The sequence below is a fragment of the Chenopodium album genome, chromosome 26, assembly GCF_948465745.1.
Source record: "Chenopodium album chromosome 26, dcCheAlbu1.1, whole genome shotgun sequence".
NCBI lineage: Eukaryota > Viridiplantae > Streptophyta > Magnoliopsida > Caryophyllales > Amaranthaceae > Chenopodium > Chenopodium album.
Window position 1 is genome coordinate 19,884,744 of NC_137859.1, and position 24,142 is coordinate 19,908,885.

The 24,142-nt window shown below is 34.3% G+C and overlaps 2 protein-coding genes across 2 annotated transcripts; both read right to left on the bottom strand.

Annotated features, from left to right (window-relative positions):
* Positions 1-16,784: 16,784 nt before the first annotated feature.
* On the bottom strand, positions 16,785-18,486 carry LOC145616923 (uncharacterized). The gene is made up of 3 exons (XM_081671640.1): positions 17,783-18,486; positions 17,493-17,625; positions 16,785-17,369 (listed from the first exon to the last, which is right to left on the bottom strand). The coding sequence occupies exons 1-3, from the start codon at positions 18,484-18,486 to the stop codon at positions 16,785-16,787; spliced, it is 1,422 nt and encodes a 473-aa protein (XP_081527766.1).
* Positions 18,487-21,712: 3,226 nt separating this feature from the next.
* Positions 21,713-22,714, bottom strand: LOC145616924 (uncharacterized). The gene has a single exon (XM_081671641.1). It carries the CDS (start codon positions 22,712-22,714, stop codon positions 21,713-21,715), a length of 1,002 nt encoding a protein of 333 aa, XP_081527767.1.
* Between the last annotated feature and the right edge of the window lie 1,428 nt (positions 22,715-24,142).

A 24,142-nucleotide genomic window follows, 5' to 3' on the forward strand; every position in this document is an offset into this window, starting at 1 on the left:
AGAGAGAGAAGCTCTCAACCTAAGAGAGAGAAAACTATTCTAAAACTAAAGAATTACATGAATAAAGAATAAAGGAAACCAAAAACTATATAAACAAAAGGAGAAAAGAAGCTTTAAAATCGTAAAAACCCGGAAACCCGCGCCCGCGGAGAACTCGGCCGCGCCCGCGGAGGAAGACGGAAACCCCGATAGCCGCGCCCGCGGCCCAAGCCCGCGCCCGCGGGGCCAAGGCCCGCGCCCTCGGGGAGCCCTCGGGACAACCGCGGGTGCTTACTGCCCAAAAACGGCAGTTTTGGAGCTGCAGCAACCCCGCGCCCGCGGGTACTGTAGCCCGCGCCCGCGGCAGAATTTCAGGGTTAACTTCGGAAGGCTGTAACTCTCAATCTATGAATGGTATGAGGACGTGCGACCTATCATTGGAAAGCTCTTTAAGTCTAGTTTCCAACCCAACTTGAATCACATCAATCCGAGTTGTAGAACTTGAGATATGGCTGAAACAATGAACAAAGATCCTATTTGAAACTTTGCAATCCTTCGTTTTCCTTTGTTTCAAACTCAAATTCAATTCCGAAAAGTGCATATTGATGCTAGTGGGTGCTATTTTCAATTTCCATGCATATAGCCCGCGACGTACCTACAAACAACACAAAGAAACGGAGAAGCGAGAGAAATAGCCGAGAAATGAATAAAATGATAAGAAAACCATTAAAAGCATGCATTTCTCTAAACTAACACAAAATAACCCAAATCGAGCATTATTCTCTATAAACACGACACAAACGACTAAAAAGGAGCATAGAAATATAAAGAAAACATAGCCTAAAGGTGCCATAAATGGCACGGATCAAATTCCCCCAAGCTAAACTTTTGCTCGTCCTCGAGCAAAACAAAATCCAACCCAAGGGAAGAATGATGACATTATTCAAGCAAAGAAAGAAACGAGAAAACTAGAGAAGATGGGAATATACACTAACTCACTTTCGTAGGAATCACGGTCAATTTTAGCAACCAAAGACAAGCCATTTAAACCCCTAGATCGCCCTAGAGGACGAGTGATGCTCTCGTAAGGGTATCCCAAGAGTTTACCCATAACTCTCATAATAACACAAACAAGGCAAAGCATGAAAAAGAAAACAAAATACAAGAAAAGCACACAAATGTTCATGAAAGGACTTTTGCAAATGTACAAGCACAAGTGGATGCAAATCTTTCTAAACAAGTAAGGGAGTGCACGCTATAAGATACCTAAGGTTGATTGAAACATAAATATGTTAAGCATAGGAACTAGTTATCACACTCCACTTTCATCCCAAATGGTCTTACCGCGTTCCCCCTACTAATCTCATATCTCCCCTTAGTGAGCATCTCATAGATTCCGCGAAGGAACCGGAAAAAGATCAAATTTTTGGGCTACTCGACATCTTGACTTCGCATCCCCTTTCCTTAGGCAATGACCCATGATTCCCTCCCCCGAATAATGACTCAACTTTCTAGGTCAAAAGGTCTTTCCCCAAGGTTGTAACGTAAGGCATAAAGGGTGAAGGTAGGCTAAAATTTAAAATTTGGTGGTTTTCCTAAAAAGAGTGAAGCAAAAGGGTGATCAATCCTTAACAACACGATCAAGAAATCACCAAACAAAAGCAACACCCCCAAGCTTATTTGAAGCTATACCCACAAGAAATATATACAAAAAGCGTAAACGCTTCTCCCCCAAGCTTAAATGAAGCATTGTCCTCAATGCTTAGAAGGAGAAAAGAATACATCAAAATATTTTTAAATTTTTACTTTTTTCAATTTTTTTTTTCTTTTTTTTTTTTACTTAAACTTGCAATGTCCTCGCCTTTTGCTAAATTCGGACGGCTTTTTCTATAATGCAATTTATTAGTCCATGCCTTTTATGATTAAGGACGGCTTTTACTCAAACACTTGCCATTATTCACAAAGAAGACTTAATCACAAACTAGCACTCATAAAAACCAAATTTCCAACTTATCCACCACAAACTCCATCATACATGATCAATTTGCTTCACAAAAAACCAAGAATAGAAAGAAAATGAAAGAAAAGGCCAAAGAACACAAAGAAACGGAGAAGCGAGAGAAATAGCCGAGAAATGAATAAAATGATAAGAAAACCATTAAAAGCATGCATTTCTCTAAACTAACACAAAATAACCCAAATCGAGCATTATTCTCTATAAACACGACACAAACGACTAAAAAGGAGCATAGAAATATAAAGAAAACATAGCCTAAAGGTGCCATAAATGGCACGGATCAGCTGCCCAGCTCAGGCTAGTTGGCAATGGAAGCAAATTTGGAGAGTTAAAGAACAAATCAAAATAGGTTTTACAGGCAATACCTGGAAGCATAATACTGTTGGGTACCCTGTGAAATCAGCTTATAAATGGCTGCAAAAGGTTAACCCTGAAGTCAATTGGTGCAATTGGGTTTGGAACAGGTACAACATTCCTAAACATAGATTTACTCTCTGGATGTCTATGTGGGGAAGGCTTAGAACAAGAAACAAGCTCCTACAGTATGGGGTTATCAGTGATGATGCCTGTCCTTTATGTGGTGATGCTTCAGAAACTAGTGAGCACTTATTTTTTGAATGTGACTACAGTAAGAAGCTGATTAATATGATGCAGGATAAAACTCAGATGACAATGGATTTTGGGAACTTGGTTACTTGTAATGAGTGGTGTTGGAAGGCAAAGAACAGGTTTCAGAAGCAGGTTCTACAGAGCGTTAGTTGTGCCCTGGTGTACAACATTTGGCAACAACGGAATGGGGCTGTTTGGGAAGGAAAGATAGATAGGCATGATATTGTTATCAATAGAGTTTGTATAAATGTGTATCATAGAATTTGTAGTGTTCTTTCTTGTAAAGTTAAGGCTAAGGATGTAGCTTGGTTAAGAGGCTTATGCCTAGGGGTTTAGTAACCTCTGTGTATCTTTTTTTGTGATTAATAAAATTTCTCGCCTTTTCTCAAAAAAAAAATAACCACAATACTCATCCTCACACCATAAGGATACTTTCCACCATTAGATACAAACTATCATAAAGTAATGCTAATATCTAATTCGTATCTCCAATAGATACATATCTTACTCCAACACTTATACAGGACTAGTTCAACTCATCATTACCACAAATAATATTTCCTTGATCAACATAAATCATATTCTAAAAATTAGGAAAGACTTGATAATACAAATCCTCCAAATATTCATGATAACAATCCAAAATAACTCTTCATTTATCCCATAGAAGTCATCAAATCCTTTAATTTCAAAAATAACAACTCAACCATATTAACCACGTGTAACACTCGTATGATCCAAATACATGCCACATATCACATATCCAAATTATACTTCTCATAAAGGGTTAAGGCCAGAGTGAAAATTCCAGTTATGAACTCATTAACTGTGACTCCATTATCTTTCAAGTAATGTAAGTTAAAGTAATTCTGTCTCATTTCATCAATCAATTCAATGTCAAATCACACAAACAATTTAATTCAAAATCCATTTGCAATAAGCAATTCATAACTCAATAAACCAAGCATAACTCAAGATCACCCAACCATGGGTAATAACTCAAAAACTTCGGACCTCTTAACCATTCCTTAAGGTGTTTTAACACCAACTTTAATGGACACATAATCGCATATTCAAGTTTCAAATAATTTCAATTCTTTTAGTTTTCGAAAATAATACTTCCTCCGTTAACCATTATCTGCAACTTAGGGGTGAGGAACGGACTCCAATGCAAAACTTCTTAATGGTGTTTAACACAAAGTAAGGGTATGTCATTAATAGTTAATAAAAAAAAAACTAAAAAAAAAATTGAAAGAACAATCTAGCGCCCCAGCCACCGAAACCCACCGACAGAACCGCCAGTCCACCACCTCCACGAACACACACCTTTTCCCAGATCGACGACCACCCTCCAAAACCCACCAATGGAACCACCAAAACCCACTTACGAAAACCCACCCACGAAAATCACCTGCGAAAACCACCCACCGTGAACGACCTGCGAAAACCCACCTGCGAAAACCACGCACCTACGAAAACCACCAACGAAGAACGACCGCCCACCGAATCCACCCACCAAAAACGACCAACCCACCAGAAACTAAACCCACAACTGGAACCCAGAATTACGACCCACCCCAATTTGAACCCAAAACCACCAAAGAAACCGCCACACCTACCGAATACCAGATCTTCTTCGTCGTCTTCTTCTTCGTCACCTTCTTCTTCGTGATACCAGATCTGATTGAGTTTGAAGGAGGAGGGAGAAAGGTAATGGGGAAGATGAATTGGGTGAAAATTAGGGTAAGAATGTGGAGAAATTGGATGATTTTGAAGTAGTTTGGTTGATTTTAATGAGTTATTGGGGGAGATGAATTAAATTTGATAGGAATAGTTAGATTAATTAGGTTAGATTAGTAATTGATTAATTATGTTTTTAAGAATGTAATTGATGTTATAAAGTTTTAAGTAAGGGTATTTTTGTAATTTTGTTAATTTTTTTTACTAAATATGGAAAGTTTTGGAAATGTTGCACATAAGTTTTAGCGTCCATTTTTAGTAAAAGTTGCAGATAATGGTTAACGGAGGTAGTAGATATGTACTTGAATCATGATTATAGGACGGTCCAGCCCGCATCTCCTAGGAAAGTTACATACAGCGTCGAGGAGAGTCTTTCCTAGACAGAGAGTCGTACCCATTATAGGCCTCCGAAGAGAACTCGAGCATCCTTTTCTCAATCATCTTTCCAAATAAGAAAATAGTTTTATAGAAAATTATTTTACTTTTAAAGAATGCGAAACTCTATTTATCCTATATGCCAATCCTAAGTCTACCCACATATTTTATTTCTCAATTTTAATCTTTATTAGACCCGGAAATCTGATACCACTTTGTAACATCCCCAAATCTCCCTCTACGGAAATACTAGTATAATACGTATCATTATACCGTAGAGATAGACTTGGGCGTATTACCGCCGCGTGATTACACAAGGCTACTCAAAGTACTTAACTAAACAACAAAACTTGCAGCGAAACTAAATTTTCTTTTATTAATACTTATAAAAAAAATAGTAACATTGTTATGAGCGCTTAAAAATAAAGACAAGACCAACATTCCTAAACTAAGTGAAGCAAATCCCTTGACTCCCATATGCTCATTCATGACTCCACCTGAAAATAGTCAACACTGCTTACCATTACGGTAAACAAGGCGAACCAAGACAAATAAGAAATACGGATTAACAAAATATGTTAAGTCGATAGGTGCAAGATAGTGTAAACTCAATTTATTTGCAAACATGCTTTTAAAACCAATTCCAATAATTAATCCAATAAATTAACAACTCATTATTATTCCAAAACCGATTCCAATGATTCAATATTCAAAATAATAGTTACTAAAACCAATTCCCTTATTAAGAACCAATTCCTTTTAATTCAATCCTCACCCAAGTGTGCACACCCCCCAAGCTAGTCTCCTTATATTACAAGACTCACTACCACAAAAACTAGAATAAGTAACACACAATACACAACTGTCAAGTTGCATAGGCGATCTCTAGAATTATATAGAGCGCCTATGTAAGATAAGCGTTTTGTATGTTGAACCTATAGAGTGCCTGTCAAAGTTAACCGCTCTACAGGATATATCAAAATTTTACACCATAAAATATAGAGCGCCTCTCTTAGCTAACCGTTCTATAATATTATATTAATATAAAAAAAATTAAAAAATAAAATAAAAACAAAAAGAAAACCATATACTAGTACACAGTTACGCACTAACCTAAAAACCATAACTCATTTCCTATCAAGAGCTAGCCGTCACCTTCTTTTTCCTTCATTCCCCATCTCTCTCCTCCTTCCATCTCTTCTAACTTCATCACTCATATTACCATGTTCTGCAGCCATCACCACCTTCAATGGCTCCAACCCGCAGTGGATCAAAGCCAACCTAGAAACCCCCGTTCACCACCATAGAAGCCCTTTCAATCACCCCCAAAAACCCTTCGACCAAGGAGTCTTATAGCACGCGCGTTGTCGCGGTGTGTCCGCGGTGGGTTGAACTGATTCTTTCCACGAATTGCCGCCATTGACCGAGCCAGGCTTGAATAGCTTAGTTCGAATTTCAAATTTCAAATGTTGCTGTAAAACGGATTGAGAGGTCTAAAGATGCAAAAAGGCATATGAAGATTAATCTCATTTTTATTTGAATTCCATGTTCTAATTCGATTTTTTGTTTCAAACTTGCAATGTTCGAATTCTTTTTTTTTTTTTTTTTTGTTTTTTTTTTTTGTTTTTTAAAAGTTACAAAGTGATTGATATGATTTTTTTTTGGGTTTTTTGTATACTTTTTAAAATTTCGTTTTACATCTCAATTATTATTAGATTTGTGGGTGTTTGATGCGATTACTTTGTGGATGTTTATTAATCATGTTATAATTTTCTGATTTTTCATCTTTTATCAATCACTTTTCATGTTTTAATTTCCGATTTTTGCAATTTTCGATTGATCTAAAATTTGATTTTTTTTTCTAATTTAAATTTCTGATATTCATTTTACAATTCGTTTTAATTCTCAAATATTAATTTTTAATCTCAATTTTATGATTTTCACCTTTAGATTTGGTTTGATTTTTATTTTTCTAATTATATTGGAGTAGTAACAATAACAATAATGTAACGTATTTTTTGGCATTGTTGGCTCTTGTTGTAGTGTAGAATGTAGATTTGTGGGTGTAGTAGTTGATTACTTGATTTGGGGGTGTAGGTGAGCAGTGGGTTTCGGCTATTGTGATTGCAGTGGTGGTTGTCTGAAATGTTGCTGAAAGCATTAGAACGCGAGTAGAGGTGTTGCAAAGGAGGTGGTTGTATCGCCGTTTGTTGTGGTGGGGTGCTTGGAAGGTGTTGACGGCAATGGTGGTTGTCTAAACTTGTACTATTGTAATTGTTTTTCCTCAATTAGTCATTGTAATTGTAATACTGGAAATCTTGTTTTGAGGGCAATCTTGTATATAATTTTTCTAATTAATAAATTGTTATTATTTGATTCATTATGGTATTTTATTAATTATGTAAGAATTATTATTATTATTATTATTATTATTATTATTATTATTATTATTATTATTGAAAAATAATAATAATAATAATAATAATAATAATTTTTTTAAAAAAAAATAATTGAGGAAAAAAGATCACCTATCTATGATAGGCGTTCTGTATTTACATATTTATAGAGCGCCTATCCTCAGATCACGGCTCTCTTTTCCTTGTTTTTTTTATATATTTACACATGGAATAGAGAGTTGTTATCTTAGATAGGCGCTCTCTATTCTATTAGATATAGATCGCCTTATACAAGCGTACTGTAGACCTTATAGGGCACCCCCTCTGGGAAGCGCCTTAGAGGCGCTCTATATACCCTCTTTTAGGCGATGTGTATTCCTCTTTTTGTAGTAGTGACTATTCTTGAGGAAAGACCCGGTCATACAAAGTCCAAGGTTTTATCAATAAACCAAATCCGCATAGTGGGATTACTAACATGCTTATAAAGCATTAATAATAATAATTCAATGGTTTCAATAAATCCTTTTAATATCCAATAGTTCCCAATATTATTTAAACATGATAAGTAATCCAAACCATTCAAAAAATATTTTAAAATCAATCATTCAAATACTTTTATTAAAATAAATACCTTCAAACCAATTACTTTCAAAGGTATTTAGCCACCTAAAAGTACCTTGATCCTTGCTAGAAAAACCACACAAAAAGAACCTCAAGAACCTTGATTGAACACATCCTACAAATAAATATAACTTTAATCAATATAAGGTTAACAAATAATCACAAATAATTAAATTAAAACCTCCCAACTATATGTACATGAACCTTTCAACATAAACATTATTAAAAATCTGATTTTATATAATTAAAACTACTCACAATAATTATTTATAAATCTCCCATAATAATAATAATAATAATAATAATAATAATAATAATAATAATTGAATAAGAGAAGAGAATAAGAAAAGATAAGAAACCAAGGAAAAGAGAAGAATTGGATTTGCGTTGGAAAGAATAGGCAGATTTTGCAGAGGCTATAACTCCTTCAATATAACTTCGAATTGGGTGATTCTTGAGCTTAACCTCAAGCATTGTTTGAGAGGAACAATCTTCTGTGAAACGTCAATACCCCAAAAACTAACCAAAAGTGCTCGAAAATTGGCTTCAAAGATAAACGAGATGATTTGTGTAAAAAGAAGAGAAGAAAAGTAGAGAATTGGTGTGAATAAGTGGGAAGAATTAAGGGTCTATATATAGTGTTGAGGGTGTAGAAAGGATAGAGCTTAAGGTGTGATATGATTACTAGAAAATGTGATAATTAAGTTTTTGGGGTTGTTAATATAGACACCTAAAAATGTCTCCCCAAATCCAAACCCGATGATGAACAACCTTTCACCGCTATTATTGGTCGGGTTGAGTATGAAATCTTTAGAGTGCTTAAATCCATTTTCATTCCCAAATAAACCAACTCAATTCCTTACCCATTTCACCAAACCATAACTTATTTTCCTCTTTTCGTGTCTTTAAACCTAAAATAATTCATTTCGTGTCCATTAAAACCATTCATTTCGTGTCCTTTTTATAAAACATTTAGACTAGTTTATTTTGGTCCATAAGACGGGTCTAATGATTTAATATTTGTATTGGGATTGAAAAGATCTTTCCTACGATATATTATAAGCGCAAATACGACTTATAACGAATAAGTTATGGCCAAAATACTAAACTGAGTCTAAATCGAACCTAAGTCCACCTTACCTACGACCCAATGATCATGTGGAGGGTCCAAAGGTTAATCCTACTCCTAATCCAATTAGGATTAATTAGAAGCTTCTATAAGTTTCTGAAGTATCTTAATTGTCCTTTTTGAAAAGATAAGATTAAAGCATTTGAAATTGAAAAAAACATTTTTCTTTTTTAAAGTCCTAATTCTATTCAAATTGAAAGACGTTCAAAGATAGTCAGATATTATTTTCGTTCTTCATAGTTTTTATCTAAATCTTATATGGTTGGATAGCCCTTGAATTATCTTTCCAAAAATATATTATAAGATAAATTACGAGCTATAACGAAAAAGATATGAATGAAATACGAAACTCTATCCAAAACTAACACCGTCCCACTATTTCGGCCATATCTTTTGTTCTATAGAATATTTTAATCTGATTCTAATTGGGTTAAAAAGTATATTTCAAGAGCTTTCCAACGATATCTTATTTATCTTATTCCAATTTCTAGATCAAAAGATATGATAAAAACAAAACCGCAAAAACTGTTGTCTATCGCAAAAGTTTTATACCGATTCGAACTCGATCTTTTCTTGATTCTTCGACCCTATTATTTCCCTATAAATAGAGGTCATATCACCCCTTTTTCAATCATCAACAATCTTGATCACAAAATCATTCTCTCTTCCTCTCTTTTACACCTAAAATCATTCTTTTTTCTCTTTCTCTCTCATATCCTAAACCTTAAACCTATATTCTTAAACACTATTAGCACTCCAATGAGTCCATACTTAACCCGAGGTTCCGTCCTTAAACCAAGGCGTGAAAGGTATAATTAACTGAGGGTTTGGACCAAATCAATTCTACCTTTTATTTAATTTCAATCCAAAAGGACCATCAACTCCATAATGTCTTGAACCAAATAGGGCTCGGGGATGAGGGTACAAATCCAATCTACAAAAGAAAGGACCCGCCCTATAAAATAGGCCTCTACTTTGTTCTGCTCGTATTCATGTGCGCTTTTCGAATAACATGCAAACATTATATTAAACCTAACCTGTTTATCTATGTTGGTTGAATATTAATGCACAAATAATACTATTATTGGCGATCACTTGAGTTAAAATCACATTAACCTAAACCAAAATTTTTAATTATCTTATTAAGCGTGATTTCAAGTACAAATTCCCTTTAACAAGCATAAAAGGTGTGATCAAGCAATAACAATAATAAATCAAGCAACATAAACAATAAACAATATTAAATAATAACGATGATAATAACATGATAAGGCATAATAAAGCTTAATAATAATAAAAAGATCCTAGGCATGATACTAACAAGATTAATAGCAAATCCTAGCATGTCACTAAAAAATAAAAACCAAAGCTTTAAACCTAACATGGTACTAACATGCTATTAGAAAGAATGAAGGCACCCTAAACATGATACTAGATTGCATAAATAACATCCTAACATGATACTAGAAAGCATTAAGAGCATCCTAACATGATACTAGGAATATTAAACAATAATTAGCATACTTTCTACATTGTTAATAAAATAGGGAGTAAGCTAATCTACTTACTTTGAAGCCTCGTACCTCTTTCTAATAACAAAATACACAAGTTAGTAAACTTCAATGAAAATAATAAAGAATAACTAAAGAGTTAAATTGAAATCAAATTAAATAAAGTTTTGACTAGTTTTGGACCAAACCCTCATAAAATATCAAACCTTGCACGTCTAGGGCGAAGGCAACTTCGAACTTGGCTAAGAGATTCTAAGTCTTGTGAATGTGGAATATTGTATTTTGTAAAAAGTTGGTTTAGAAAGAGAGAGAGAGAATAAGAATTAAGCAATTCTTGAGAAAGAATAGAGAGAATTGAGTGTAATTGATGAATAAAAACGGAGGTTTGAGACCCTATTTATAAGGAAAATAGTCCGGAAAATCATAGAATTTGATAAGGAATAAAACTACACGTTGTCGCCAGGAATCCACTCTGTCGCGAGGCGACAGCCTTGTCGTTTGGGGACAGCCTGGCTTAGGCGCGTTTTTCCACGCGGAATCCGATCTTTAATCAACTTGATCTACGGAATCCATACAGAAGATAAAAAACGTATTTTCAAAGATAATAAAAATAATTAATAATGATAATAATATTTTATTCCAAATAAGAGTCCACTTTAAAATAAATAATTATTAAATCTAATAATATTAGAATTAAAAGGAACCTTCTAGAAACTTCTTGAAAGTTTAATTAATCCTAATAATTTTAGGAATAATAATTAACATTGGACCCTCCTCTAGATCATTGGGCCGTATGTAAATAATTAACCGGACCCAGTTTAGTATTTTGGCCATAACTTCCTCAATATTCATCGGAATTGGGCTTATAATATATCGTTGGAAAGGTCTCTTCGAGCCCCATCCAACTACATTAGTATTGGACCTTAATCATGGACCAAACTAAACTGGTTTGGCTATTTTTAAATAAATAGAGTTATTTCGAAAACAGAGAAAAGAGAATTTTTAAATAAAACTAAACCGCAACACTTGACTTTCACACACTTTCACCTCATTCGATTATGGTTCGAGGTGAAAGGCATTCATCACTGGGTTTGGTTTTGGGGAGACACAAATGGGTGTCTACATTAATTTAATTACTTATTTTATTTTATATTGCTAGTATCATGATTAGGGTTATTATTTGATTTGACTAATGCTATTATTGTTGAATTGCTTCCAATATTAATGTTTATTCTATTATTATTTATGATCACCATATTACATGTAACACCCCCAAATTACTCTCTAATAATTCATAATAATAATCCAACTTTAGGGAGTAACATGGGAGTATTACCGCCACGTGATTACGTAAGGCTTAACAGAATTTTGCAGCGGAAATAGTACTTAACTTTCATTAATGATAATAATAGTAGTAATAATAGTTTGATACACTTTCAAAGTTACTACACCACTAATACTATGTTAACTAAGTTAAACTAGGTGATCACCGCCCATGGTTCCCAATGCAGCACATAGGTCACGTTGTCCGATCGCCATCACCTATCTACTCATCAAAATGATAAGTAGGGCCAAGCCAAAACAAAACAAATACGTATTAGCCAAAATGCTAAGTACATACAAATGCTAGTCATGTAAAATCAATTTAATGAATTAAACATGCTTTCGAAAAGATTTAACTTTAATAAATCATAATTTATCCAAACCATTCATGAATAGAAATTCATGTATAAAAACTTGTCCAAAGAACCAATTTCCGAAACAACCAACTTTCCAAAGATAATTCCGAATAGGATGGATCAATCCTCATTTTCGTAAATCATTTTACCACCTAAGTGTGCACACCCCCCAAGCTAGTAACTCCTTTACATAGTGCTATCAAGGGGAAAGACTAGGTCATACAAATCCCATAGTCTTCAACTTACTCCGCATAGTGGGAGTTAAAAATCCAAGGATCCAAGGAATAAATCCTGATAAATAAACTTTCCAATATCCCATAATCGGGATAATTTAAACAATAAGACCTTCCTTTTTAAACACCTTGAATATCAATACAAGTTTATAATCAACCACATAAAATATTTAAACATTTGAGATTAAACGATTAAAACATGTTCCACCGAAATATATTTCACAATCATTTAAACATGGTTCAAAATCTCTTAACATGTAAATCACGTTGCATATAAAAGCCACTTTATAAAAGATCTAGCCACGTGTACGTACCTTGATCTTTGCAAAACAAACACGGGGTTCCTAGTTACGAACCGGAAATACCTCCTACAACAAACCAATAATCCTAATCAAATACTTTTCAACCCATAGACACGACGACTTAAAATACCGACTTTGACTAGTTGTGCATGAACAACTTATTATTATAACCCTTTTATAAAATTAACACTTGTATAAAATAATCTTTAGTAATTCATAATAATAATAATAATAATAATAATAATAATAATGAAAATAATATCAATAAGGTAGTAGTAATGCTACGTAAGTAAGTAGTAGTAGTATATATGTGAGTAGTAGTAGACATATTAATAACAATGATAATGATATTAATAATAATAATAATGATAATAATAATAATATAGGAAGTAGTAGTAATACGTAGATTTAGTTGTAGTAGTAGTACTACTAGTGCTTAGTAGTAGTACTAAAATGAGAAATATATGGCTTACTTACGGTGCAACGCATGGAAGGAGGTGGCGGCAAGGTGGTGGCCAAATGGTGGTAATAGGGTGGCGGCGAGGAGGTGCTCTTGAGGAGCTCAAGACTACAAAATGAAAGCTTAAAAAGGAGGTGAAAATGGAGGAGGAAGGAGGAAGGAGAAGGAAAGTAAGAAGAGGAGTAGGAGATGTGATGGAATAGCTCGTGTTTCATGGCTATATATAGCCCCAACTCGGGCAAAATTCCAACCGATTTCATAAATGCTGCCAACCCAATTAATGCGGCCAACCTAATAAATGCTGCTGGCCTAATAAATGCAGCTGACCCAATAAATGCTGCTGACACAATAAATGCAGCCGGCCTAATAAATGCTGCTGACCCAATAAATGCAGCCGGCCTAATAAATGTTGTAAGTAGTACGGGTTGACCTTGATTACGGGAGGAGGAGTAGTTTGGTACTTGGTAGTTTGACTCGGAAGTAAAATATTGAAGGCCGAAATTCCGACAACTTTGAGTTGACTCATATAATTATAACGCGTATTAAAATTATATTTTTGTAAAATCATATATGGACTTAAATAAATATTTTTGTATAATAAAATGTTTCGGAAAAATCCATAATTAATAACTAGTAAATGGCTTAAAAATACGGGGTATTACATTACATGTTAAAGGGAATATGTAATTGAATATAACGCTTAATAAGATAATTTGGACGATCGGTTTAAGTTCCTCTTTAATCTTACTATTAATTGAAGTGGTAACAATATATTAGAATTATATGTTGCATTAATATTCAACCAATTTAGCTTAATAATAGTTTGGAGCAAATTGAATTTTTGTTTGTATGCCTTTGAGATCGCAGGAATCACTTTTCACAAAAAGAATCGAGTAGAGGCCAATACGAGCGAATGTGACTCCATGACTCACTTCTAACCATCATCCCCGATCCTCCTTTTGTGGTTCCGAACCATATGGAGTTAGTAATCTCATGGATTATGAATGGAGTGTAACCTTCACGGGTCAATCGTTGTTGCCTTCGTTGTCCCTTAATCGTGGTTGCCTTTGATGATCCGTGAATGGTTTACAAGCTCCTTAAAAACTTGTTGGCGGCTCCCTACTTTCCTTGTCCCTAATCATGTCCCTAATCGTGTATGTCAATCCCCACTTCCTATGAGTGCCAAGCATATTCACACATGTTTTAACGTAGGCGCACTTTCTTTTAGTCTTCCGTGCTATTTGGTCCTTAGGTCCTTTGTTTTTCACAACATCCTCATGTCTAGTCATGCAATCATACCACGAGTCTTATAAACTCACCTAATCATACATGTTGAGTCGTTGCACATACTTTGTCTTCGAGTAATGCACTATATTGTTTATGATCGTATACTAGGACCATGCATGCATCGTTTTCCGCCGTAATAGGAATGAGTGGAGTATTTCACATTGATTTTGAAAATTTTTTCATACACTCTTCCTTTCCAATCCAAGTATTGAGTCAATGCATTAAGTGAACTCATTTTGTTCCATAGTGCACGAGTTCAAGAATCACTATGCAAGAGTTGGAAGGATAAAGGGAACGTCATTCCTTCCTTCTTTTCTTCCAATCAAAGCATCAACAATAACAAAATTCTTGTCCCTTTTGGCAGTAACAAGTACTTCATAAGCATCCATGAAGACGAAACATAAGACAAGTTTCCATACAAGATTCATGGTTTTTTTTTCTTCTTTCGTTCCAACCCTTTTTCCCTAATAAGTCTAGCATAGGTTCTCCTTATCCTTATGTCTATATGCCATGTTCCATCAATAAGCATTTCTTTCCTTTGCATTCGATCATTTCAATCACATCCATTTCTTCATCAATCACTTTGAGCCTCGTCTAACAATTGACCTTATTTATTTCAACCCACATTCACCTAACCCTGGGATGGGAAGGTGTGCAATTTGTGTAAAATTCAGAAAGCAAGTTCAAAAAAAAATGTAAATAAAAAACAATGTTTAAAGGCAAGTGTTCCAATATCCTTGATATGAACACGTCTCTAATTGCGTCTCTCATCGAGTGCTTGGTACCGCGCCTGAGAAACATGAATGCTAAGTGAGTAATGGACCGCATGAGCTGGGATTGCCTACATTGATTCAATAAAAAAAAATAAAAAAAGAAATTCAAAGAAAAAAAAATGTGAAAAAAATAAAACTTGCGAATTCAAAATTTTCAAACACACAATTGCGTATCTTGGGGGCTTCTCTCGGGTCTTGAGCCTTTCACCCTTTATTCTTCACCTATAAGTTTAACCATTACAACCCTTAAAAGACCTCTTTGAGGTGTACATATACTTGTGCAAAGTTCAGTTAGGGCTACGTTCGGCCTGATTCCTAACAGATACATAGGCAACCTCATATGGAGGTGCGGCCACATTCATATTCATATACATACATGATCGAGTCATATCCAACGCTTATCCTTACCCATATAGAGCTAGACTTGGGGGCTTGAACCCACATCACTTAGCTTACCCATCCTGATGAGAGTCAACATCTTTGACTCTTCTCACATCTCTTTCCACCACCATAGCCTTTGCAGACTCACCTTAGTATCACTTTCACACACATCACTCACACATACATAGCCATATCATCATCCTTCCCTTAGGAACCCTTTATCATGAAATCTTGTTGCATGTTTCATCATCGTTCAAGACAATATCAATGATACAAGGAACGAAATTCGATACGAAACGCGGGACGGAAACGGAAACGGGAAACACTACATTGAGTGAATCGGGAACGTTGGGTGTAGTTTAATATATATATATATATATATATATATATATATATATATATATATATATATATATATATATATATATATATATATATATATATATATATATATATATATATATATATATATATATATATATATATATATATATATATATATATATATATATAATCTGAAAAAAAAAACAAAAATTAATTTGAAATTAAAACATTGATTTTCATTTCACCCAAAAAAACATCCATATTTCATATGCATCAACCCATAGAACATGAGTACATGATCAAAAGTTCAAAACTTAAAACAAATAACAAACCCAAGCAAAAAAGGTTCAATAACTTCTATTACAATAAACAATCCAACACATATCATCAAAGAAAAATTAGCCCCAAACTTAGTTATCAATCTGCATATCGCTGCCTTTTACAAGCAAATAAATGTCACTGGTGTGTTATTAGGTTGCTCATCTAAGTCTTCTCTCCACCTCATTTCCTCAAGTCCAAGTGTTGAACTTCCTCATTTCCTCAAGTCCAAGTGTTGAACTTTCTAGAATTGAAGTCTCTGGATTAATGTCCCATTTTCTATAAGGACCTTCTTTGTAGTAGCTTGTAAAATGAGAAATTAGCCTAATATTGTAGTGAACAAAAACCAATTTGTCAGCTCTAACAGAATTTAGTCGGTTTCGTTTGGCATTGTGAATAAATGAGTATGTGCTCCACACCCTCTCTGCAGAAGAACTACTAATGGGATGTGACAAAACTTTAATGGCAATTTCAGCTAATTTGGGTGCCTCCGATCCATAAGTGGACCACCAAGAAATAGGAGACATTGTTACAGCATCAATTTTGGCAGCAAGTGACCCAAAAATACCTTCCTTAGCTTGGAATTTAGCCAACTGTTCACGGAGTAGTCTTTTTTCTTCGTCACTCTCCCCTATTTTATCAAATGCCTTTTAAACACCATCAACAACTTCTCTGTCAAAATTTAGTGCTCTCCTAGCCTCCCCTCCCGGAGCCGGAGTTTCCAAGTACTTTGCATCATAAAAAAAAGGGTTTAGTGCAAATCCTAAGCAATGCATGGGAATGTTCATTTTTTCCCATCTTGATAACAAGATCTCACTCATTTTGTCACTGTCATCTTTATGCTTGTTTTCTTTCATTACATCTCCTATCTCCCCAATCATACAATCCATCTTTTCATAAACCTCACCCATCTTTTGCCCTTCACCATCAGCAAATTTAATCATCAAATAAATTGGCTTTGTGATTGCCATAATATTATCAACTTCCTCCCAAAAACCTTCATCACTAATAGTGGCAGCAACTTCTTTCCCTAACTCTCTTGTATTTTCATCCCCCGAAGTAATCCAATCTTTCCAAGCCCGCATGACTATAGTAGTTGCTAATGATTCTCTACATTGTGATAGTCTTTTCAACAACAAATAATGAGAAGCAAACCTAGTTTTTGCTACTTTCAGTAATTCCAGTCCAGATTGTGATTTAAAAATGGCATGAGCATGAGTATAATTTAAAAAATACTTCACAATATTTTTCCCTTTAACATAAGTTTAACTAACCCATGGAAAAGCAGCAGCAATGTCTTTAAAAATAAGATTGAGTGTATGCACCACACAAGGGGACCAAAAAATGTGCTTATTTACCTTCTCGATTTCTTTTCCAGCAGCTTTGCAATTGGTTGCATTGTCAGTGATAACTTGCAAGACATTTGACGGCCCAACTTCTTCAATTGCAGTAAGTAGATAGTCAGTTATGGCCTTTCCTATTTTTCCACCCCTGTGAAGTCGTCCGCGTATAGAAACATCAAACAACGACTTTTGGATGCAACCACGTTAAATAGTGGTTCACGCTTCACATTTATCCATCCATCTGAAATGATTGAAGTTCCTTGTGTAGCCCAAGTGTCTTTAATTGGAGCTAATTCCTTCTCCACATCTCGCTTGACTTCATCAAGTAAGGATGTTCTAGCTCTATCAGCCGATGGAGGCTTGTAGTATAGTCCTTGGGAGCATGAGTCAAGGCTTTTGTCATATAAGAAAATTCTGGACTTCTTAGTACATTGAATGGAACTCCATTAGCACAAAGAAAACGAACTATTGCTTTGTCAACCTCATTACGTTCAACCATACCAAACACATCTTCTATGGGAGTTTTATTAGTTCCCGGAACTTTAATTTTTATAGTAGATTTAGATAATGATGGGGAGATACCTGTCAACTCAGCTTCCTCAACTTTCTTTCTTATGCTTTGAAGTAGTACTCTATTTGATAGCATCATAGTACATCGACCAATCTCTGGGTTTTTCCCAACTTGAGCACCAAAAAAATGTTGATGTACTCTTGTGTATGAGCTGTTGTATGTTTTCTTGAAATGGTTGCAAGACCACCTTTTCGTTCCTCCAGCATTTTTCCCTTTCTCACCCTGAATTGGTGTAATTTCAGTTAATAGAGGTTTTTGCTTAATCTCGGAAGAAACTCGTTGATTTGGTTGATCTTCTGTATCTAACACCTCTTCCCTTTGAGGAATTTCAGTTTCCAAATCATTGTACTCTTCAGGTGAAGGTTGATTTTGTGGTTGATTTCTTTGTGAAGTTTCAATGGAAACTCTTTGTCTGGATCTATTTTTGCCAAATGCCATTTTTGTACCTAATTTTTTTTGATAATAATGATTGCTTGGAACCGTAGGAATGGAGATGACTAAAGTAGACATTGAATTTATAGAATTGTAGAATTTGGGAAGATGGAGTTTGGATGTCGTTTGAACTTCAAGCTCTACTGTAAATGAAAAGAATGCTTTGGCCTTTGGGAAAGAAGATTAGAATGAATTCATTAACTGAATGCGCCTCTTCCTATTTTTTCTTATTTCCTTTTTGTTTTTTCCCCCTAGTATTATAGGTGTATGACGTGTATCATTCACATTTTTTGATATTTTTATCAAAAAATGGACAATCCAATTTATGTGTCGTATGATCATGTTTGCAACCGATCTACTATCTCCGGTACATATTATGTATGATCGTATAAATTATAATCAAACCGCGAATTGGAACGAGCAAACCAATTACGTACAATATATAATTTATATAATCTAATCCTTTTTTTATCGATCATTCTTACTATGATCCTATTACGTACAATAATATAAGGTATCATAGTGTAGGATCATATCCTAGTTGATCGATTAGTCATAGTATGATACTAGTTAATGCCCGAGCCATGCTCGGATTTTCATTTGATATATGGCTGAAATTTTTTTTTTTAATTTTTTAATTTTTTTGTAATTTTTTTTTTTGTTACTATATATGGCTGAAGTATCTTTATGCATAATACAGAAAATTAATTTTGTTTGATGATTTTTTTGTAAAGATATATGATGCATGATTTAATAAGTATCAAAATTAACATATCTTTTGTCTTTTTTTCAGTCAAAAATTCAAAATTCAAAATTGAATATGAGATCTTAAATAATAAGATAAGAATATCTTCAAGTTTTTTAAAATAAAATAAAATTACCAAAAAAAAACTAAGTTTTTGGGCGGAAAAATATTTTATGAGAAGTTGACACGTGTAATCTTGAGATATTTTTGGTGATTACTTTAGTATATAGTATAGATAACCTATATGTGATCCAATTTATCTAATCCTTTTTGATCGATCATTCTTACCATGATCCTATTACGTACAACTATATAAGGTATCATAGTGTAGGATCATATCCTAGTTGATCAATTAGTCATAGTATGATATAACCTATATGTGATCCAATTTATCTAATCCTTTTTGATCGATCATTCTTACCATGATCCTATTACGTACAACTATATAAGGTATCATAGTGTAGGATCATATCCTAGTTGATCAATTAGTCATAGTATGATTTAACCTATATGTGATCCAATTTATCTAATCCTTTTTGATCGATCATTCTTAGCATGATCCTATTAGTACAACTATATAAGATATCATAGTGTAGGATCATTTCCTAGTTGATCAATTAGTCATAGTATGATATAACCTATATGTGATCCAATTTATCTAATCCTTTTTTATCGATCATTCTTACCATGATCCTATTACATACAATTAAATAAGGTAACATAGTGTAGGATCATATCCTAGTTGATCGATTAGTCATAGTATGGTATAGCCTATATGTGATCCAATTTATCTAATCCTTTTTTATCGATCATTCTTACCATGATCCTATTACGTACAACTATTTAATGTATCATAGTGTAGGATCATATCCTAGTTAAGTTGATCAATTAGTCATATTACTCTCTCCGTCCCAAATTACTTGCATCACTTTCCTTATAAGGCCGTCCCAAATTACTTGCAACAATTCTATAAAAGGCATGGTCCCACTATTTTTTTAATATTTATCTCAAATATCAATGGCCCACTATTATTTCACTTTTGTAAAAAAATGATAAAAAATTTACACACCCCCCCACCCCCTACCCCTACCCCTACCCCCTGATCTAATTTCACTTCACACACCACTTTCTTTCCTTCATATTTTTTTTTATTTTACTTTTACTTTTGCAATTCACTTTCTCACTCCAAATTATTTTAACCCATTTTCAAGGTTCTTTCCATTCATCTTCTTCCCCAAATCATGAAACAAATTACTGTAGATTTGAGAAAAAATCTCATGGATGATACTGAAAAACAACAAATTAATCCTGATTTAACTAAAAACAAAGATCCAGACTCATTCATCTACCCCAATTCTGATGTAATTGGGGTTTGGGTCGATGATTCTGTGGAACCATTTTCAATAGTTTCTGAAACTCCGCCAGACGTTCTCCAGACTCGAGAGCGTGAAGTGACTACTCCACCGGACGTTTTTCTTCCAAGTGCGTTTTTTTCGGTAGATCACGGAGAGTGGGTTGTTCCCGACACTCCAGAACGTGAAGTGGCTACCACTCCTGTGTGTGTAGCTCCAAAGGTAATTCGATGTAGTAGCGGACGTCAATTTAAAAATTCTAGGAAAGGTAAGTTGAAATCTAGAAAAAGAAAAGGTAATGTATCAAAAGAAGACATTTTTCCAGATGTTGAAGGGTTATGTCCCAATTATTGAATGACATATGATGGGTGATAGTTCCGGAAGTGAATAGTGGTGGATTATTGTGTTAGTTATTCTTATTTGATGTTCCCATCAAGTATTAATCTACTGCTTGTGATGTTGGTAAGCTATGCATGTTGTGATGTTCCCATTAAGTATAATCTAGTGCTTGTGATGTTGTACGGAGTAATTGTTAGGCAAAAAATGAGTACTCTTAGAAGATGTACTCCGTAGTGTTATTGTGTTGTTTACTTGGTGGTGTAGTAGTAAATGAATTAGGTACTCTGTAAATTGAATGACAAGCTAATTTATCTTAATTAGTACTTGATCTTCCCATTAATAATTGATGCTTACAAAAAATTTACAAAAGTATTAGGGAGGTTCATATAATATCTCTCCACTAATCTACTGCTAGTTTTGATTGTTTACAATTATGCTTTCAAAAACTTTACAAAATTAATCATTTGACTTTTTAGCTTCCAAAAGTTGCAAGTTCATCACTTCAAATTGTCTACTACATTGCTTCAACGTGTGCCAAACATTCTTCAACAAGACTTGGAGATGAAGAGAAAACAATAGGAAGTAGTCCTGTCTCTCTAAAGCTTCTTTTCCAACATGTTTTTGCAAGTAATTATTGCTCCCCTTTACTCTCATCACTTGAATTAACACCAATTGGAGACTAAGGAACACTCTATTCCCTTTAGTTGGACAATACTCCCTAAATGCATTTTTAACATTCTTGACCAGCTCCTTGGTGTTTTTTGGGGCTGTTTGATCCTTGAGGGATTGTATCGCCCTAAAAAATCCAAGGTCTAACACATTCATATCTGGGCTGTTCGGAGGTTGGAATACTAACCTTAAGTCTTTGTTGGAATTTTGCACAGCTTCTAAAGTCTCTGTCTTGTACTTCTATGTGAGGTCTTGCATTGTCTTGTTGCAAATAGATTGGACCTTGATCGTTATCTGGCCACTTTTGCATGATTGCTGGGATCACTTGTCTGATTAACATGTTCCTATAAGCTTCTTTTGTGACTGAGGTAACTGGTTTGAGCTCTAATGTACCTACTGGCCTATTTCTGCTTCTTCTTTTTGCTGGCACCCACCTGACAAACGAAAACATTCCTATTTTCCCATCAAAAATGCATTCTCCATCTGCATTAAATCGTGGCCTAGCAACGGCACATAGGAACATGACTTTTGTGACAAATTTTTTGCTCTTACACGTTCTATAAGGTTGTGTTTCACCTAGGAGTAGGTAATAACGTTGTGTCCCTTTTGTCATGTAGAACCATTTCTCGTCTAAATGGATTGTGTTGTACATATCGTTGAACATACCATTGTCTTGATCAATGGCTTTGATGCACCATTGTAGTCTTTCCTTGATATTCTTTTCTGTAAGTGCTGGTTTCAATGCATTTGTGTGTGGCTTGATTTGACCACTTTTGATCAACCTATGAACGGTGCTCTTAGAAACACCTAATGCTATTGCAAGTGCCCTAATGTTGCCCCTTTTGTGAAATGGAATTTCAGAAATTTTACTTAAGTCAATGTGTTTACCTTTCTTGCCAACCCTTTTGGGTTTCTTAGACTCCATGTTGATTGCATCACCGTTCTGCCATTGAGCTTTTGCTTGCTTCAAAATTCTGTAGATTGTGGTTCGATGCACTCCAAAAAGCTCTGATGCTTCTTTCACGGTACCCCTTTTCAACTTTCCAGTGCAATTTTTTACTAGTAACCAATTAGCAATTCTGGTTCTTGCATCATTTGTAAGCTCTCTTTTCTCTCTAAAAATGCACATGATTACTCGACACTAGTTGCATCTAAGTGAAAACTGAAGAAGAAAACTTACGACATTTTTTCTAATTCTACCCCAACCCCCCCCTCCCCCACCCCCATATTTTTTTCTCTGTTTTTTCTTTACTCTCTCTTTGCTGTGTTTTTTTTTTATTTTTTGGTAATCTACAGGTGAAGCTGAAATAAAGAAGGAGCATTTATTATGGTTCAATATATAAAGGCCATAATTTGGAAGCTCCAAATTCAAAAAGGGGAAGTGTACAAAAATTATTTGAAATTTCACCAAAAAAATCAAGAGGGAAAAATTATAAAGTGAATTCTGGTGATGGGATCAAATGTTGGCGGTATAAAGTGAATTTTATTGAAATTTTTATTTTTGAATTTTGGTATTGTGGTGTAATGAAAAAATTGGCAGTGGAATGAAATCCACTATGGTGTTTCCCGGCAAAAATTAAAAAATGAATCAAATTTTTTGGATTCACATGTTAGATGCACGTGTATCCAACAGCACACCCCACCCCCAAAAAAATGTTATGGCCCACTTCCACTAGCTATAATAAAAAATTGCCCACTACCAACTTACATACCCATTATAATAAACAAGTCAATTACTTTGCATAAAATCCAGCGCCAGTCAAACCGTTGCAACTAAACCGGGACGGAGGGAGTATGATATAACGTATATATCATCCAATCCCTTTTTGATTGATCATTCGTACCATGATCGTATTACGTACATGATCCTATAAAATGTATCATAGTATATACGATCTAATCCTTTTTGATCGATCTATAGCATGATCCTATTATTATTCAGATTATGGTCATTAAACGCAAACGCAATCATAGTATGTACACTCTAATTTACGTGTTATATTATGAAAAAAATTTTGACCGGTCAATCATAGTCGATGTTAAGTGGAATTCTTGTCTCTTAGCCCTCTATAATACGATCATATCATTTTTTATCGTTTATTCAAATTACTATGTATACGTAATCATTAAATTAAATTAGTATTCTTTTTTATCCATTATTCGTAGTTTATATAATTATATTTTGTAATTATTATATTATTTGTTAGACTAATCACTTGGTAACTCATAATCTCATATAAACTTAGCATCTTTGCTGCCAAAGTCCCGTAAAAAATAGTTAAAACATTACTCACTTGCAAGTTGTCCTTTTCAGTTTTCAAGTTCCCGATAAGCTAGTGTAATGAGTAGGTAGTAGTTAGAGACTTAGAGACTAATGACATTAGTAAAGTTTAGCATAAAAAAATGACATAGTAAATACTCAATTAACTAAAAAAAGGTGTAAATAATAACTTTATATGAATATATATTCCTATTTCCTATATTGAGGGCCCCAATATAGTAAGAAGTTCAAAAATAAGTTTTGTCTCATGCGTGATGCCCCCTCAACTTTTTCTTT

Coding starts and splice junctions, on each gene's coding strand:
- LOC145616923 (XM_081671640.1), bottom strand. CDS start 18,486: ATGGCATTTGGCAAAAATAGATCCAGACAAAGAGTTTCCATTGAAACT. Junction 17,626..17,782: donor TTGATGAAGTCAAGCGAGAT/GTGGAGAAGGAA, acceptor ACGACTTCACAG/GGGTGGAAAAATAGGAAAGG. Junction 17,370..17,492: donor CTGGAAAAGAAATCGAGAAG/GTAAATAAGCAC, acceptor AATATTGTGAAG/TATTTTTTAAATTATACTCA.
- LOC145616924 (XM_081671641.1), bottom strand. CDS start 22,714: ATGTGCATTTTTAGAGAGAAAAGAGAGCTTACAAATGATGCAAGAACC.